General features: G+C 30.7%; 1 protein-coding gene across 4 annotated transcripts in view; it reads left to right on the top strand.

Annotated features, from left to right (window-relative positions):
* The window catches only part of LOC130443625 (transmembrane protein 47), a 50,628-nt gene extending 32,026 nt beyond the window's left edge, over positions 1 to 18,602 (top strand). For 2 of the 4 annotated variants that reach the window (XM_056778410.1, XM_056778414.1), the window contains 4 exons: positions 7,028 to 7,214; positions 9,023 to 9,172; positions 9,940 to 10,002; positions 10,747 to 18,602. In XM_056778410.1, coding sequence (XP_056634388.1) covers positions 7,028 to 7,214; positions 9,023 to 9,172; positions 9,940 to 10,002; positions 10,747 to 10,907 — 561 coding nt within the window. In that variant the 3' untranslated portion in view covers positions 10,908 to 18,602. Of the gene's footprint in view, positions 1 to 6,810; positions 6,941 to 7,027; positions 7,215 to 9,022; positions 9,173 to 9,939; positions 10,003 to 10,746 lie in introns of those variants that run through there. The other 2 variants (XM_056778411.1, XM_056778413.1) reach the window with 2 other exon arrangements.
* The last annotated feature ends 971 nt before the right edge of the window (positions 18,603 to 19,573 follow it).

Consider the following 19,573-nt stretch of genomic DNA (forward strand, 5'->3'; position numbering starts at 1 on the left):
ATCTTTTTGACGATAGTTAGTTCAAATTACATCGCCGTTTTCTTTATGTTTCAAACCTCAAATTCAATATGTCGATTTTAAATATACGATATTGGTAAAAATTTTATAAATTAACTTAATGTATCAACGTAAATTCCAAATCAATATTTTCAGTACACGCAACGCCCTCTAGCATTCACGTCGCTAATTAAATTGCCTGGAATTTATATATTTTGGATTACTAGATAAATGTTTTTTCAAACAACATCAAGTTTATAAAATTCGGTTAAGCGGAATCGTATTTATAGGGATGTTTAATAACAAGGCTCTAACTCATCAGTATTTTTAGACTAAATATCGAAATTCATTAGCAACACGCCACGCCACGCCAGCAATTTCTACCAATACATTAAGCTAGAAGTTTTTTTTATCGGTCATTCCTACAATCCGATTACGAGACTTAATATTTTTGTAAGCTCGATTCAAACCGCTCAAAGTTCATATGGACTTTAACGTTCGTTCGCTTTTGAGTTATTTCATTCCAAGGATTAAAAATTCTTATAATGAAAGATGAAATAATAGTTAAAAACATCGTGTACAAAAGTGGATGTCATAATGATTTTTTACAGAGGTTGTTACGTAAATTTTGAGATATGGTAACACTGATATGAATACGTCAAATCTACACGACTTTTGACGTTTTTACGTCAACGTGTTTTCATACGAGTGCTATTTGAATTGTTTATAGATACTGGGTCAAAAAATGGAATGGAAGCTTCAACTTTTGGTGATTGAGCATCATCGTTTTTCATGGGTTTTTCGAATTTAATCCGGATCGCACTTCGCTGCAGGATGAATTTTGTAAATTGATATTGCAAGATCGTCATGTGACATTTGGCTGTCAAAAAGATTTGTTCGCGTTGGATACCGCTTCGAAGACGTCTATAAGGGACGAATCGAACCAAATCCAACAAAAGTTGTTCGCGCCAAAAGCATTTCAAACCAAATGATCTGTTTTTTTGGAAATAACTGGACATGTCAATACAGTTTCATTAAAGCGACATAGAACGTTCAATACTAAATGGTACACCAGCATTTGTTGCCCAGAAACCAATCGCAAGAAGAAGAATCATTTTCCATTACACATTAGTTCAAACAAAACCCATTTTGAACAGTCAAAACATCGGATTGAAGGATCTTCCGCCGTACAGTATTGAATACATCCGGCACTTCTTTTATATAAATTATCGTACCAAATCTACTGATTTTTCATCTTTATATTTTACTATTTCGATCTAATGTTCATCTGAATGTTTTATCTTGATTTCTAATCACAAATACCACTTCAAAAATGATTTTAATACACCAATCGGGGTAAAGTTAATTTTTTACGTTTAATGACGTCTTGTAGCTTAAACCGAGGTGTCAATACGCGAAAATGTCCGAACGAAACGTTTGGGGTTCCAAACTACAACACGAGGTGCACATATACACTGCGCACATTACGAATGATAATTCAAAACATACTCGCGAAACAAGTTTCGGAGAGAGTACGAAGACGAGATTCTTTTCTTTTTAATGTACTACACTGGTTAAATAATATTTCTGACTAGAACACGATTTAAATGACGTCTTGTAGCCTAAACCGAGGTGTCAATATGCGAAAATGTCTGAACGAAATATTTGGGGTTCCAGACGAAAACACGCGGTGCACATATACACTGTGCACATTACGAATGATAATTCGAAACATACTCGCGAAACAAGTTTCGGAGAGAGTACGAAGACGAGATTCTTTTCTTTTTAAAGTACTACACTGGTTAAAAACATTCTTCGACTTCCACGTAGCAGCAATAGATTTTAAACAACACAAAGAGACTCTTATTGTATTTTACTTTCATTGTACGTAGGTCGAGAGTTTCTTAGAGTTCAAGCTCATACCGTACTTCGTTCGTGTTTAATGTTATGCCCTATATACACACGCTCATTCTCTAACAAAGTCTAATACTTCTAGTAACCATAAAATTTAGTTTACGAACGTTGTTGTGCTTTTTTGTACTTAAGTTTTTTTTAGATTGTAACATTATTAAGATATTGAATATTAAATCAGTAGCGGCTCTTGGTAAAAAAATAGTTTGTTGTCATATTTATTTGGGTTTTATCGTTCTCAAATAATGAATTGTTGGCTACATAAAACCAATTTATTTTCCAGAAGATTAAAAACGTTGCAAGATTGTTCGATAAACTGGTTGTGGACTTAAATGTCTGGCACCTGTCATCGAATCCACATTACAGTGTTCTTTGTATTGGGTGTGAGGAACTTTATCCCAACTATCTGGATAGGTAACCAATAGCAACGAATTACATGAAAATATGTTTCAAAAGGATGTAGACAAAGAAAATAACGTCAATGATTGGATGGATGATTACCTATTATTAAATAGGTTAAATAGGTTTCCATTTTGGATTATAATCTGAATAAATGATAATTCAAACAATTAAGAAGTACCTGGTTTGATCTAGAGGTGGCGGTAGTTACTTGAAAAATCACTGAAAGTATATGTTTCAAATTTGAAGACACCAAGTTGTTTAGTATTTATTTGGCAGCTATTTGGAATGCTTTAGTCCAACCAATATAAAAGCTGAACGCGATTTTACTCTGGGTGAGATTTTTTCTTTTTTATATAACAGTAAAATATTGGATAGCAAAATTTAAACGAGACCGTACGAAATCCGAAGGCCAACAACGCAGTTATTGACCAAATGAGGTGACGACTCCAGAAATATCTCCAGGATGCTAAAACTTAACTTGGTATAACAAGTTACCCCCTTCTCTTTAAAATTGTTGTAGGAGTGGTTATTAAACGTATAGTTTTATTTTCGATTAAAAAAAATAGTTTCATATATAATAACAAACGATTTTTTTATTTGCATGAAGTATTATGTACTTATGAAATTATTATTTTACGACCTCACTGTATAAAAGGGGATTAAAAATTTCGTGGTCATTCTTTATGTATTAAAAACATGAATAGTGATTTGATATTAATTAATAATTGATTGATTAATATGAATTTTACGATCAGTAAATTGTTTGTCGTATTTTTTTGTAATAACCTGAAAAATTCAGTACTGTTTATTAATGTTTTTATTAACTTTGGTCGATTTTCATTTTATTTTTCCATTTAGTTCATATTTTTATGTTTTAGCAAATTTTAATCTTTTTAGTTCAATTTTTGGTGGATAAATATCGATCTCTACGTTGTATGATACATTGGACAGATCGATACTTTTCCACCAAAAAAACAAACATAGAAATTCCAAATTAATGTATTCAGATTTTCTAAATTTTCTGATTATAATAAACAACGATGTATAATTTCGAAATAGTCGTTTTTAACCATTCGTTTTATGAAAAGTAAAATAATATTTTGAAAATTTTTAGCAAACTTTAATGTTTTTAGTTGAATTTTGGTGGAAAAGTATTGGTATCTACGTTGTATGAAAATATGGATAGATCGATTCTTTTCCACCAAAACACAAACACGGAAATTGAAAATTAAAAAATGTGAACGAAAAAAATCCACTAGATGATGGTCGACTGAAAGTGCGCGAGCTACTAGACATAATAGGCATTTCGAAAAGTGTGATAAATCGATATTAACTGAAAATTTGGATGTGAGAAATCTGTGGGCAAGATAAGTACCCATTGGAGCAAAAACAGCGAGTTTTTGTCCGATTTTTGTAACGTTTCATCATCTATGGATAAATCGTGAATTTATCACTTCACGAAACAAAAAAAATAATCAAAACGATGGTCTAAAAAGGAAGAACCGGCTCTAAAGAAAACTCAGACCGTTCCTTTAGTAGGCGTCGGTTTTTTGGGATGCGCGTAGGATAATTGTCATCGAAAATCTTAAAAAAGAAAAAACTATCAACGGCGAATATTATTCGAACTTATTGCAACGTTTGAACGAAGAAATTGAGCAAAAACGACTGAATTTGGTGTTGTTTCATCAAGACAATGTACCCACTCATATATCCGTAATTGCAATAACCAAAATCATTAAATTGAAGCTTGAATTGCTACTTCATCCATTCTTTTCGCCAGATTTAACCCCCTCGGATGATTTTATGTTCTCGAAGATTTTCCAAGAACGAAAAGGTGAAATCGGCAGTTGAAGGCTATACACCTAACCTAATTTAATTTGTGGTGTTTTCTTTGTTGAACCATGCACATCCTCGTCTATATTGGATTATAAACAATTAATTTTTTGTTAATTGGACGGTAACACAAAAAAATTCCACGTCAACGTCAATTTGAAGGTTATTTTGTAGACACCATCGATTTTTACGACTTATTGTCTTAAATATTGTCTGGGAAGGTGTAATTTCCGACATAATCGTGATTGATGAGTACCTTATCAATTTACTCATCCTCTCGACACGTCACTTAACTAAACAAAAATTATTTGTTCGAATTACGTGGCCCTTACTGTCATTCATTTTGTAGAAAATACAGTGTTGCTTCGAATTTGTTCCTAAACGGCGATTGATGATAAAAAAAACAAAGAACTTCCTATTATTAACGACAATGGTGCCATACCCACGATCTCGGATTAGAATTTTTACCTTGTCTTTTGAAACGCGACGAGGACAAACAAAACCTGGTCGAAATGGTACAAATAAGCCCTTAGACCCTACAATAATATTGTACAGGGTCCTTCACGACGAGTTGAATCGTTATGTATATAAGAAAGTACTGCGATTAGTGTTCTGAAAATTTGCTTGCATGGGTTTTTCGAAATTGTCGTTTCAGCTAAAATACTTTCAGTTTTCTGAAACTTCCGGTTATACCGGAAGTGAACCCAAACTTCGTTATTTTAAACGGAATGCTATGGTTTTTATTAAATTTTTGGAATCTACGGGAAATTTCAATATAACTTTTTATAAAGCATCGTATGCCTAAAGTCCGCCATTTTTTAATTATTTCACATTTTCGAAATTTTTGGACACATGCAGCCCGCCACTAAAAAAATTATATTTCTTAAGTTTAATTGATTCGGGTCTAATATTTTTGAGATTTAGACAAATAACACTTACAGCTTTCAAAATCTGTGAAAACCTTGACAAAAATTTATAAATGGTGCCGAATTTCGCTATCTAAAAACTTCGAAAACTTAATTTTTCCCAATATAACTACCCCCATTTTTCTCTTTACGCTTTAAATTGAGGGTGACTTCGTTAGTGAATTCATATATCTCAAATTAACGGTTTTTGTAGAAACTTGGAAAAACTGGAATTTTCAGGTCAAAAAAATGAGTTTTGCAATTTTCAACGAAACGGCGAGTTTTAGCATAAAAATACCTTAGACAAAAAGTGTAGATCATAAAATTATCTACAAAAAACATATCAATACTTTTTTTCCTACAAGCCACTGATTCTGAGATATAATGATTCAAAAAGTTGAAAAAGCTGTCGTATTTAATAGTTTCATCAATAACTTTTTTTACAACATTGAAATGAATCGAGACTTGTTGTGAGTATTTGTAAGAAATTTTTGTTGACTGGTTAGAACTGTCATAAGTTCATCAAATAAATTATCAGTTGATGAAAATGAAATCATTATAGCCATTAAATACGACAGTAAATCTAAACATTAAAATGTTTACAACTTTTTCAATCGCTATATCTCAGAAACGGTGGCTCGTAAGAAAAAAAATACGGTTTTTGTAGATAATTTTATTATCTACAATTTTCGTCTGAGGTGTATTCACGATAAAACTTATAGTTTTGGCGATAATCGCGGAAAACTCATTTTTTTAACCTTTGACTTTAAATAAATTTTTTTCCATACACGGAAATGATAAGGAACATTCAAATTTCATTTTCAATTGTATTTTAAACAATTTTCCTGATTTTCAGCTTGACCCTACACAATGCAATGAAAAAATATGGTGCAATAAAAATTAAACTCACTCAAACTTTTGTTCAATCATTGTGCAATCTTCAATATTAACCCTAAACGGTCAATAATATTGCACAATTCCTAATATTGCGCAATAAAATTGATTGTTTATGCCAGTCATATCAAAGATAAGGCCCGCGGGCCTGCGATCACAATGTGTCACAGAGAGAAGAATCGTGTTTTGGATGTTTTAAATAATCGTACTCTCAAGTTTTTCTCGTTAAAGTGAAAAAAAAACTCCGATTGAGTTTTATAAATTGTTACAAGATACAATTTTTATAATAAAACCCTTTTCCTTAACCAGACCTCGTATAATATGACACAAACAATTAAAAATTTGTTTTCAGTTGTTGATGACATTAAACCTTGTTACTTACGAAATTACGAAATTTGTATAAGCACATAAATTAATTAAAAAAATATTCAAATTAAACGAGTTTATATATATATATATATATATATATATATATATATATATATATATATATATATATATATACAGGGTGATCCGTTTGAAATAACAAAATTCATTACTTTTCCGGTAAAATAAAAGATATGACAACGATGTAAATACCATCATGATATCGTATCATAAGATACTTGTACACAAAAATTTATAAAAATCATACAAACCGTTTCTGAGATAATTTAGATGTTAGGATATAAAACTCTATAGGTTTATGTATAATTTTCGTGGTATCTTAAAATTTATTACAAACCGCGGCAACACTGTAAACTGGAGTCTTATTACACGTCGCTTATTGTTTGTTCCTCCGCGATGCGTATTGTTTGGAATACGAGCACGACTTTCTACATTTCACATTTTTTTAACAACCCATTCGGTTAGTTTATGTTTGGGTATCGTTTAATCGCGATGTGGTGAGAACGTGATTCGGTTTCCAGTATATTCGATCAGTCATTAGTAAATTACGTGATACAATGGGTGAAAAAACCGTGATTAGATTAGCGGCACAAAAACACAAATATAGAAAGGTATTAATCGATTCTAAATTGTACGATCATTCGAACTTATTAAGAAATCTCGAAAGTTTTATTTTTATATCGTTTTTGTTTTTACAGGTGATAGCTTTCATATGCGGACTTATCGTTATTATTTTGATGATAATGGGACTCGCGTCAACTGATTGGTTGATGGCGGCTGGATGGAGACAGGGACTTTTTATGCATTGCATAGAAGAAGACGCGCCGCAACCTTTACCTTTCAGTATACAGGCTCCCGTGGGATGTTATCAATCAAGAGACGCAGGTAAAAATAACCGAATTTAATATTTTTTTTAAATAAAATTATATCTTTACGTACCATATTACAGATTTAACGCCCTGTATAATATATATATATATATATATATATATATATATATATATATAAAATAATAATAACGATCTGTTGGTATTGGTATTTTTTAATTATTATTTAATTATGTTGATTTCAATTTAAATCTGAATATAGTGTGAACAATAAAAAAAATAATTTTCGTGCCTATAAAAATATAATAAGGTATACTCTGTCATACAAATATAGGAGACGAAGAACTGGCAATACTGCATATAAGATTAAACTAAATTAAGTTATAAATGGTAATAAACGAATAAAAATTCCGGCAAAAAGAATGTCAAAACTTAACATAGTATAACACGTTACCCCCTTTCATTTAAAATTGTTATAGGGGTAATAATAACACGTATAATTTTATTTTCAATTAAAAAAAAATTGTTTCGTATATAATAATTGACGATTTTGTTATTTGGAATAAATATTATGTAGTTAGGAAATTATAATTTTACGATCTCGCCGTATATAAGGAGATTAAAAAATTTGGCTTTCAGTCATTATGTATTAAAAACAAGAATGGTGATGTGATATTAATATGATATTGATTAATAATTGATATTAATATGAATTTTACGATTTTAAATCAATTCAGTAAATTGTTTGTCGTATTTTTGTTATATTCTGAAAGATTCACTACTGTTTATTGGTGTTTTTAGTAATTTTGGTTATTTTTTATTTTTCCATTTAGTTCTATAATATTGTGAAAATTTTCAACAAATCTTAATCTTTTTAACTGAATTTTGGTGGAAAAGTATCGGTCTCTAAATTAAATCGGTTAAATGTATGAAAATATGGACAGATCGATACTTTTCCACCAAAACAAAAAACGGATATTAAAAATTAATAAATTTAGTTTTTCTTAATTTCCTTATTATAATGAACAACGATCTATTATTTCGAAATAGTCGTTTTTAACCATTTGTTTTATTAAAAAAAAATTATATTTTGAAAACTTTTAACAAATCTTGATCTTTTTAGCTGAATTTTGATGGAAAAGTATCGGTCTCAAAGATGTTTGAAAATAAGGACAGATCGATACTTTTCCACCAAAACACAAACACGGAAATTAAAAATTAAAAAATTTAGTTTTTCTTAATTTCCTCATTATAATGAACAACGATCTTTTATTTCGAAATAGTCGTTTTTAACCATTCGTTTTATGCAAAATAAATTGATATTTTGAAGACTTTCAACATTTTTCAATCTCTTTAGCTGAACTTTGGTGGAAAAGTATCGGTCTCAAAGATGTATGAAAATAAGGACAGATCGATACTTTTTCACCAAAACACAAACACGGAAATTAAAAATTAAAAAATTCAGTTTTTCTTAATTATCTGATTATAATGAACAACGATTAATTATTTTAATTAAAAGTTACAAAATCCAGTTTTTCTAAATTTTATTATTATAATGAATAACGATCTATTATTTCGAAATAGCCGTTTTTAACCATTCGTTTTATGCAAAATAAATTAATATTTTGAAGACTTTCAACATTTTTCAATCTCTTTAGCTGAACTTTGGTGGAAAAGTATCGGTTCTACGATGTATGATGGATACTTTTCCACCAAAACACATACATGGAAATGAAAAAATTCAGTTTTTCTAAATTTTCTAATTATATTGAACAACGATCTATTTTTCCTAAATAGTCGTTTTGTCCCTCTTTATTTCACGTCATAATCTATTTCACTATGACTTTACGTGAGATTTTTTTCTAGGTTATATCAAAGCAGCAGCTGCTCTTTGCGTGATAACGCTTTTAACAGATCTGGTAGCTACGGTACTAACAGGTCTAGGACTCGGTACAAAAGATCATCATACCAAATACAAATATTATAGATTCGCTGTCATAGTTATGGGATTAGCGTGTAAGTAAATCAATTTTTATACGTCGTTGATTTATTTTAATTTATTTGGCTTTTTTTTTCTTACTTAAAATTCATTAGACATTAATAATAATAATAATCTACGATTTGTGCGTATTAAATTTTTACAATAATAATAGTGGAAATTCTTTTTAGTCTATATACTTTTCTTTATTCAATGTATAATTTTCAACGTGATCTTATAAAAAAAATATATTTCCAAAAGTATTCAAGATTTCTATTTTTTTTTTTCGTTAATAGATAAAGAAAACATGCATTTAAATATTTGTAAGAAATATACAGGATGAAAGTTAAAATAAACATTTTTGTTACAAATTGTAGTACGAATTTTTAATATTTGTTTTTATGTAATGGTAACATTGAAATTAGTGAAAATCGAATGATGAATTGGATAAAAAAAATAATTTTCAGAAAGGATTTTGGATACGAGAATTACAAAAAACAATACAATTTTTGATTTCATTATAATTATTTGTTACAATTGTGTATTATATTTTTTAAAATACCATTTTAATATAAATTGAGTTCGATTTTGATTTTTTATAAGTCGCTATTGATTTTTCTATTAGCAAAAATGTTTTCTTCTACTTTAAACCTGTATATTTCTTACAAAAATATAATTGAAAAACTACATACGAACAAGTTTCAGATTAATCTTTTCTCGATGAATTGACGCGAGAAAAAAATTCTTATCTCAAATTGTTTTCGAAATATCGAATTTTTCACGAAAATTCAATTTTTTTTTCCAGTGGTTTCGATACTTATAGCTCTCATCATATATCCTGTTTGTTTCGCGGCCGAACTCAATTTGGGTAAGTAAACTCAAAATTTTAGAAACTTTTTATATATTTCCAAGTGAACCGTGAAAATTTGTTTTGATTTTTATTATATTTTCCTTTAGTTGCAAGGTTTTGGTTTATCCCTAAGTCAGGTATATTGCGAAGTAATAATTTATTTTTATGCTATTTCGACATTAAGAACGTTACGAGTTAGGTATTGGTTATTTTTGTTTTTAAATGCCAGGGCATTTAACGTGATCACCCCATAATATAAGCTCTTCCTGCTGCTGGTGGTGTGGTTAAGTTGATACATCGTCTTCTACCTGGAACTCCATCGACTCTGGTTGGTTATCGTCAGTCTGTTGTTCTGGATTTTGGTCCGTGGACTTCGTTACTCGAATTTTTTACACCGTCGTGGCGTTTTTCTATGACCAAATTTTGAAAAACGAACGGTGCTATATCACTCGATAATTTTTTGTCGTAGGAAGTCGAAATGTTTTAATAAATTCCTCTGATTCACTATCCTGTACATATTACTTCAAGAAATGTCCTTTCATCTTCATTTTATTACATTATACCAGCTAACGGAAAATAATCGCAATGATATGCGATGTTGCCGAGTTCAAATATATTTCGGAGATTATCAGAAATATACTTTTAATAAGAAAAATAATCATTATCGTAGATTTTGATTGATTTTTGATTAGATGCTTCTATTTGACGATCATACTTTATACGAGGGACGAACAAAAATTTCATTTTAAATTCCATGTTTAGGTAATAGAACGATATGGGAGTTCGGTTGGGCGTACGGCGTTGGATGGGGCGCCGCCATTTTCCTCTTCGGAGCCGTTATTCTATTGATGTGCGACAAAGAGAGCGAAGAAATTTATTACAAAGAAAGAAAAATCGTGCACGATAACGATTCGCGTGCCTAGTGGCCGCATAGTCTGCCCGATGTTGTTCTCTGATCTTAATAGAGGTAATATCGCTTCTTTCAGAGAGTGTCCAACGAATGAACGATTCGTATGAATGATATTTAGTGTGTTTGACTGATATATGTATTCGAGAAAAAAAACCATTCATTTATTTATTTATGTATGTATATATATATAATTTTTTTTTCAAAACTAATCAGTGCGATTAATGATATAAAAAAAAGTCGAAATATAACGGAAAATTTGAAAAATCTCGTTTCGGCCATCGCGTACGCCATCTTCCTAATTTGCGCACCCTTTTTATGGCAACCCACAAAATATTACCAACCTCGAATAAAAAATTACTAAAACTGACATCACATCAAAGTAATTCATTATTTCCCTTTCTTCCCCTCTCTCTTTTCATTTCTTTCTCTCTGCTTTCCTGCCCTTGTCCTATCTTTTTTTCGCCACCCTTTCTTTCATGCCCCCCCTCACTCTCTCTCTTACATATTTTCCACAATTTTCCTTCGCTTTTTCTCTCTCGAACGGATCTGCCTTCAAGTTATAATAAAATCGGATCGCTGCTCCCTCTATTAACGACTTCATATACAACCGAAATAAATTGAAAATGGTCATTTTAATCATAAAAGTTTGGATTTATACTAATCATTCGTATACACAATTCTCGTAGGGTATTTATCTTTCATTACTGTTTATTAAATTTAAATTCGCATAAAAAAATCGAGTTGCAGTGTGAATAATACGAGGGGGATATCAAAATTAGTTAGTACTTCTTTACTACGTATTTATTTTACTTTGTTCAAATATATTCCCAATCACTGTGTAATTTATAGGAAATTCTGATTCAATGCGAGGTTTTTCTTTGTATTAAACTATTACTCATATCAAATATAATTTGTTACTACTCATGCTGAATCAATTTATGAATTGGAAAATAAAATCGTGACGTTATTCATTTCACAAAAATGTCGTTGTGCATTACAAATTGAATCAAACTGATTAGAATCGTTTTGTTCATTTAGTTGCCTGGTTAAGATATTACCAGTCAATCGTTTCTGTGGTGGTTAACAATTTTTTACTTACCAATTTATTTACAAAAGTCCATCGAATTAACATAAAATAATACTTATTCTTCCATATATACAATGTATATTTTTACTTTAGTTGACGTAAAAATAGTCGCAACACCGCTTAGAGGTCATTATATCATACCGTAACTCGTTGATTGTCAACAAATTATCAATGATTTCTACCATCGTAATTAAAAATTATTTCAGACACTGTATCGAATTTAAATTAAATGCAATGAAAATATTTTGGAAATTTACGACGGGAATAAAAAATATATTCAATGCAAAACAATTTTAATTCCTGAAAATTAACTTTATGGTGTTGCCATCTATAAGGTTGACATAAAAATATCTAGTTAGGTATTTCAGATTTCTGTCATAGTCGGTAAATATTACAGATTCAACTGTATTATATTAATAATAGTTAACTTCAAAATACGTTACAAGCTATCGGAAAACTTTTTATATATTTACGTCTTGTTTATTTTTGGGTATTTAATTTCGGACGATTGCAAATAAATTTGTATTTTGGGATGAGTGATTCGTGAGACTGAAGAGGCAACCCGGGCAGGCTAGATGTGTGTTAAAATAAGACTTTTCCGATATAGATACTCGTTGCAAACGTATACTGGGTGGGTAACTAATAACGAACGGATTATTAACAGCTACGCCTCTAGAAGGCGTAATCGAAAATATGAAGTTAAAAAAGTAAAATTTTTTAAAATTTATTCTATAGTTTATAGAGATTATTAAAATATTTAATAAAATATTTCATTTAATAACTTTAAGTTGATCTTTTTAAATATGATGTAGGGGAAGTGGGAACTAAACTAATAGAAGTTTTAAAAGAAATTTCCGCCATTTATACATTTCTTAAGATATCTCGGGGTAGAAAAAAGATATCGAGATGCGTTTTTCGCCATTCTTAGTTACCCACCCGGTATATAAACGGTCCGAATAACAAAAAAATATTTTCTCGAAACTAGATTATGACTATTTGTGTTTTATGACTTTTAGATAAATAAAATATTTTTTTTGTGCTTCGGACTACTTTGCTGTAAAAGTAAAAAATATGTACATGTATTGACTATTAAAAGTAGAAATGTCAATATAGAAATTAAAAAAAATATATATTAGCAGATTCATCTAAATTACAAAATAAAATTCCGTACTTTTTCTACTATGTTTTATTAGAAAAAAAATAAAATTTTTTAGGAACGGTACAGAAAAGTTTATGAGATTTTTTTTGTACATTGTCTCGGGCATTATACTTTTTAATAAAAGATTTTCGTACTTGCTAGAATGAAGGTGAAATTATTTTTGAAAAGGATGTTGCTCTATATTCTATTTAGTTTGAACCGTGGCTGCTGTTGTGATATTATCTATATGTATATTTATTTCGCTTTATTTACACGTCACTCTTATATATATACAGGGTTAATCGTAAAATTCACTTTTGTTAATTTATTTTTTTCTATTGACAAAATGTACATACATATTTTTATGAAAATATATTTAAAAGAGCAACATTTTTCACTTTATTTATGATATTTACACAGTTTTTTGTGATTTTTGTAAAAAGTTGTGTATACAATTTTTTTTTCGTTTCCACATATAATTAATATAGTACAATAAATTGAAGATTTAAATTATTATATTCAAGGTAGGTTTCTATTTTCAGAATACATTGTTGGATGGATATTGAATAAAAGTACTACTAAAATAACTTTTTCGAAAATATCTCAAAAATTTGAAAAGATATTAAACCAGGGCAAAAGCCTTTAAAAATGATAAAAAGTAGGATGAAATCTATTGGGAAAGGAGGAGAATAAAAAAAATGAAAGGAAAGATAATTTACGTGAGATCAGAGGTCAGGAAGTGGATGGGGGTGAGATTTTAATGGGTAGAAAACGGTTTATCATGATTTCTGGAAAAACTGCAAGTTCTATGAAAAAATGTCGAATAGCAAAGTTGTAGCCAATAAAAAGATCTACAACTTTTGTATCTACACTTTTTTCGCTTAACCTCAAAATTTATGTGAAAAATTGAAAAAATCAAGTTTTTGAGGTGATGTGAATTTCTGACAAAACTAAAAGTCTTACGTGAAAAAGTTACACAGCAAAGTTGTATATAATTAAAAGATCTACAACTTTTGCATTTAAACTTTTTTCGCATAAAATTTTACACCGAACGCGCATTTTCTTTTTGTTATTTTAATTTTCATCTTCATTTCATTGGACTATTATATAAAATTAAGCATATCGTATTGAGATATTTAACTAAAAAAGAAAATATATATTTAAAATGCTATTTTACAGGGACTAATGCTTCTAGTCGCCGTAATATTTCATGAAAGTCAAACAACAATTAGTATATCCGCATTTTCGTACATGTGTATACATCACAATACTAAACCAATCCGTACCCTATTTATGAATCAATTTTTATTTACAATATAAAAAAGTATAAATTCTGAGGGGTGAATCTAATAATATCCAAAAATATGCAATACAGGAACCGTGAATACGGAATGGTAATTTGTATGGGATTATGGGGGATACGTTCCTAGGTGACAAAATAAATAAATGCATAAAAAACAAATATATAAAAATTTCAATTTTATTTAAGTTTTTGAACATTTTGATTAATTATCTGTAGGCTTGGGCAATGGTTTGAAGAATTTTGTAATTTTCTCTTGCTTGGCAGTTTTTAAAAGCTCCTTCAATTCAGACTGATACGGAGCAGTCGCATTAGCAATTTGCCTCTTAAAAATAAGGCTTCGTTCCATCGACGGATCAATGTTCATAAAAAAATCGCAAAGCTCATTTCCCATTCTTAAACCTTCGCTAAGATTTTTCAAATTAAATGTTACGTTTCCAGTGCTTGTTGAAGCCTCTTCTTCAATAGGCTGTGAATTCAACATTTCCTCCAAGTCGGTTTCAGTCAAATCTTCATCTTGTGACTTAAGCAATTCCTGAATGTTACTTGATTCTATCTGCTCGAACCCATCTCGTCCTCGATCACAATTTTTATGTCGAATATGAAAGACGAAAAAATAAGACTGCCAAACAAAAAATCAACTTCTAAACTTGAAACATAAAAATTCTGACAAAGGTCCAATATCAGTAAAATTATTGACAGTCATTGCACAAAGGCTTAGAACACTGAAGGCATATGCTTGTTTACAGCCCACATAAGTGTAGCTAGTCTTCCTCTTCAGTTTAGGTGGACAGATTCGGCAGGTTTTTCGTTTTGAACACTCGATTTCGAAAATAGGGGGCAGGTCTGCTCCTAAAACGCGCTTCAATGTCATATGCAATTCCTTTGGCAAATTTGAGGTGATTACACGTCTTTGCATATGTGGTACGACCAAGGATCTTGCTCATTTCTTAAGAAAATTCACTCTTTCTATTGCTTTGCGCTGATGCTGATTATGTAGAATGTGAGCATTCATTCCACTCAAGTCCAGTATCCTATAGAAAATGACCACTACTCCTCCTTTAGTGGAGTTATAGTAGAAATTCATTTCAGGTTTTTTGGTGCTGTCATCTATGGCGTTGCTGTGATGCATTGAGGAAACCAAGACAACTGCTTTATTCAACTTTGGGACATATGAACACAGAGTCTTGTCTTTGGTAAATCCAAATAATGTGGAACCAATTCCTCGGCACTTTTGAAGCTGGAATTCTTTTGGAAGTTCCCTCTTATTTTTTTTCACGGTTCCAACATACGTCAGCTTTCTTTTAGTCAATAACAAGCTCAATGGGTGAAAACCAATTATCTGCAGTAACTTTACGGTTAGAGCCTTGAATTGGTTTCGTCAAACGCAGAACACACTGGGTGGGAATCAGAAATGTCTTTTCTTCTGCATACAGTCCTATCCCATCGGATCCTTTACCAGAATAATTATAACCATTATAAAAATAGAATGTCTTAGCGTCACATAAAGCGCGCACAATGAGTCCATATTTTCTTGGCTTTTTTTTTGGCATGTAAGATCATATGGCTCCTTCCACGAAATTTTACCAACATTTCGTCAATTGTGACAGATTCGCCAATAACATATATTTTTGAGAATAGGTGTCAAACTGCTCGAAAAGTGAAGAGATCGCTGCTAACTTATCAGTCTTTTGCCTCTCTGGACGATCATCGGGATTGTCAAAACGCAGGCAATGTAGTATGACTAAAAATCTAGTCTCTGACATGCTGCATCTGAATATTTCGCAGCCTGTACCATCTGTTGCGAAAATATAGCTCGAGCTTTAGTGGTTGGATTTTAGAACAGCAGAATAGTACAGTAATCCGAGAAACGCATTCAATTCTACCATGTCTAAATGTTTCAATTCCGGTCTATCTTGTCGTTTGAACGTTGCTTTGATGTCGTCAATTTTTTTGTTAGTCCATATCAAAATAGTCTCTCGCATTTCCACGTCAAAAAGCTTATCCCAAATACTGGTAGGATCCTTGTTATCGTCCTCGGTCAAAAGTGAAGTAGATCGGCAGGTGACAATATTATGTTGAAGCGTTCTTACCCTGTTTGATGGCGGATTAGCAGCCCATTTGAAACGATTTTTGCCGTAGAAATAATTAGGTTGTGTACGTGAAGTTAGAGTATTTTGAAGTTCTGAAAGTGGTGTCACGTCACTGTCTGAGCTGTCGTTGTCCGAACTATCATCCCTTAAATCGTTGTCATGAGTATTATCTATTTCTACAATCTCTTGGTCTTCTTGGTCACTAAAATTACGTTCTGTGATGTCTTCAGCAAATGCTAAACAATCAGCAATGTTATTTTCATCTTCGTATTGATCTGACTCAAAAAGTATTAATTTCATCTTCAAATGTAGGATCGTCAACGCATATTTTTTTTGACATCTGGTTGGGACGGCCACATTGACCTTAAAGTTCGTTTAGCCGAAGAAGTACTCGGTTTTATGTTTTTTGACATTTTGATTGCTTAGAACCTATAAAAAAAAATAATCGCAGTCAATAAATTTTTGTATTGAAAACGTGAACTCGCGGTCTCACAGACCGCAGGCTAAATTTAAAACAAAATTACTCACCCAAATTGCAACCAGCGACGCAACCTCTTCTCTTCGCAGTCGTTTCGCCACTAAAGTCGAAACTACTAAATGTCACAAGAGCGGGGTGTGGGGGGAAGTAGGGTATATACAATTTTCAGAAAGGAGAGCGGTCTGTGAGACCGCGCGTCCATAGTTAAAAGTTAACAACATATTTTAGACAAAGTTTTTATAAAATCTATTTTACTTTTTTATTAGTACATTTGACGGTATTTACAAAGGATTTTGGGTTGGATATCTATTGGAATCCTTTTATTATTATGTATGTACTTATTAGATCCGCGAATAAAGGAATTGGGTTACATTTTTTTACTCCGTGAATGAAGGAAGCGCGAATAAGGAACTTTTACTGTATATAAAAGTTTAATTAAATTGATGTTTAGCGTCTAATCACAGATCATCATCTGTCACAGTCACGTTCACAATCTGAACATAGAATAATTAACTTTATTTGCGGTGTCGTTAGTGAGAGATACTAGTCAAAAGTTAGTAGTTTTACGCTGCAATTTCCTGTTGACGTTCGACGCTAGCATAGAACGTCAAATGAGATCATGAGATATAATTTCGATTGGAGCGCCATCTCAAATTAATTATAAACACCTTTATCGATACTCATGACTTCATATACCAACGTCGAGCGTATACATAGGCGTTACAAGGGTAATTTATTGTCTTCAAAAGGGGTGCAGAAAATTAAAAAAAATCTTATTCAGAAATATTAGGTAAACATTGAAAATTGTCAATTTACTTTCACATTTATTGTAATGGTTGTTATAACATACAGGGGGTTTGAAATTTTTTTTAAATGTTGATAAACTAATTGTTGGTGATATTTACGTGAGAAATTATTTTGAAACACTAATTAGTGGTCAATTCATATAAAAAGTATATTTAACTAACTGGACCAATATTTGATTTTATTGAAAATAATCTCGCTGGAAAAAATTATTTCGTTTTTTAATTGTACCACATACTATGGTGTCCCCAATAAATTAAATAGCATATTGAAAAGAGGAAAAAAACGTAGCGATGTGATATATAGCTTATTGTGTATATTTATTAGTGTAAGAGCCGTATATCTACATATATAAGAATGTTTATTTGACAGATTTTTTTCAATACTAAAAACTTGACCCAATTAAACTTTTTTTTCATTACCATCAACTAAGTTCATTATTTAGTTATCGTAATCTAAAACTAGGTTTCCACCACTGGCTGACTTATTGCAATGGAAATCGTAATCTCTTGTAAACACGGCTTTATCGTAATTACCGTTACAATAATTCGTTTTATTTGTTGTATTTCATTATTTCAAAATTGTCTTGACGAACATTATTTCTAACGTATTTCCCGGAATCCAAAACAATAGGAAACCCTCTTATTTATTTTATATAATTTTCGAATATTGGAATTGATTATTTGACTTGATACTTCGTCATAAGTGATCTCAATGTGTAACTAAATGAAGTTACTGGTTTAAATTTATCATTGTGTAATTTTTATTTGTAAAAATATATTAATGAATAAAATGAAATCTTTGTAAATCGTTTTTTTTTTCAATTTCCTTTTTATACTGAAATTTCCGTTGCTAAGTAAGTATATAGACAATGGCCAAGTTATTGAAAAAAGAAGAATAACCTTCAATAAAGCAATTTAAAAAAAATAGCGTTCGTAGAGTAAAGAATCGAGCTTCTCGTATGTACTTGTGTTCGAAGGACAGTCAAATTAAGAAATGCTTGTTTTTTATGTGTTTAATTATTATAATTATCAATATTTAATCAGTATTGACAAAAGACAATTCGAATGTCAATTGTCACGCACTTTTCATTAATCTTTCACATAATAAATAAGATCAAGATTAACCAACCTTAAAACACAAGTTATATAATTGTAATACTAGTTGCCTAATATGGATGGACAGTAGGTAAATATCAAAAAAAGGATGAATGCACAAGCGCCAGATTAAAAGTCTTTACCCATGTTGGAGGATACATTGAAAGTATTCCGAATTAGAAATGTGTGTTCCACGTTACATAGAATTGTAAATCCTGAACTGTTTTATTAACACCGCGAACGCATGAATTTGTGACAGAGCATCAACCGCGAACAGAGCTAATATTTAAATAGGACTTTTAGAAAAAACTTGGGACGTCGTTTAAACAGCTGTAGCACGAATCTTTGTTCATAATTGAGGATTTAGATTTTTTTTCATATGGATAATTATTAAGTCGATTTCCAATTGAAATTGGATACAAAATACAAAGAATTAGATTAATCAGGAACAATTGGAGGTTAGAGATAAGGGCAGTAGAAACTAAAAGATTTTTATCGTCACTATATAGTAATATAGTTTACTACACAACAAAAATAAGAATTTACTAGAAACGTGTAAGTGCATTCTGGATTTTTAAAGTCAATAGTATTTTATACCTAATATATTTGATTCGAACCAACGAACTAAATAAAGTTATGCCGGGCTTTAATTTTAAAGGGTATTGGAAGTAGTTGTTACCAT

The sequence above is a fragment of the Diorhabda sublineata genome, chromosome 4 (genome assembly GCF_026230105.1).
Source record: "Diorhabda sublineata isolate icDioSubl1.1 chromosome 4, icDioSubl1.1, whole genome shotgun sequence".
Taxonomy (NCBI): Eukaryota; Metazoa; Arthropoda; class Insecta; order Coleoptera; family Chrysomelidae; genus Diorhabda; species Diorhabda sublineata.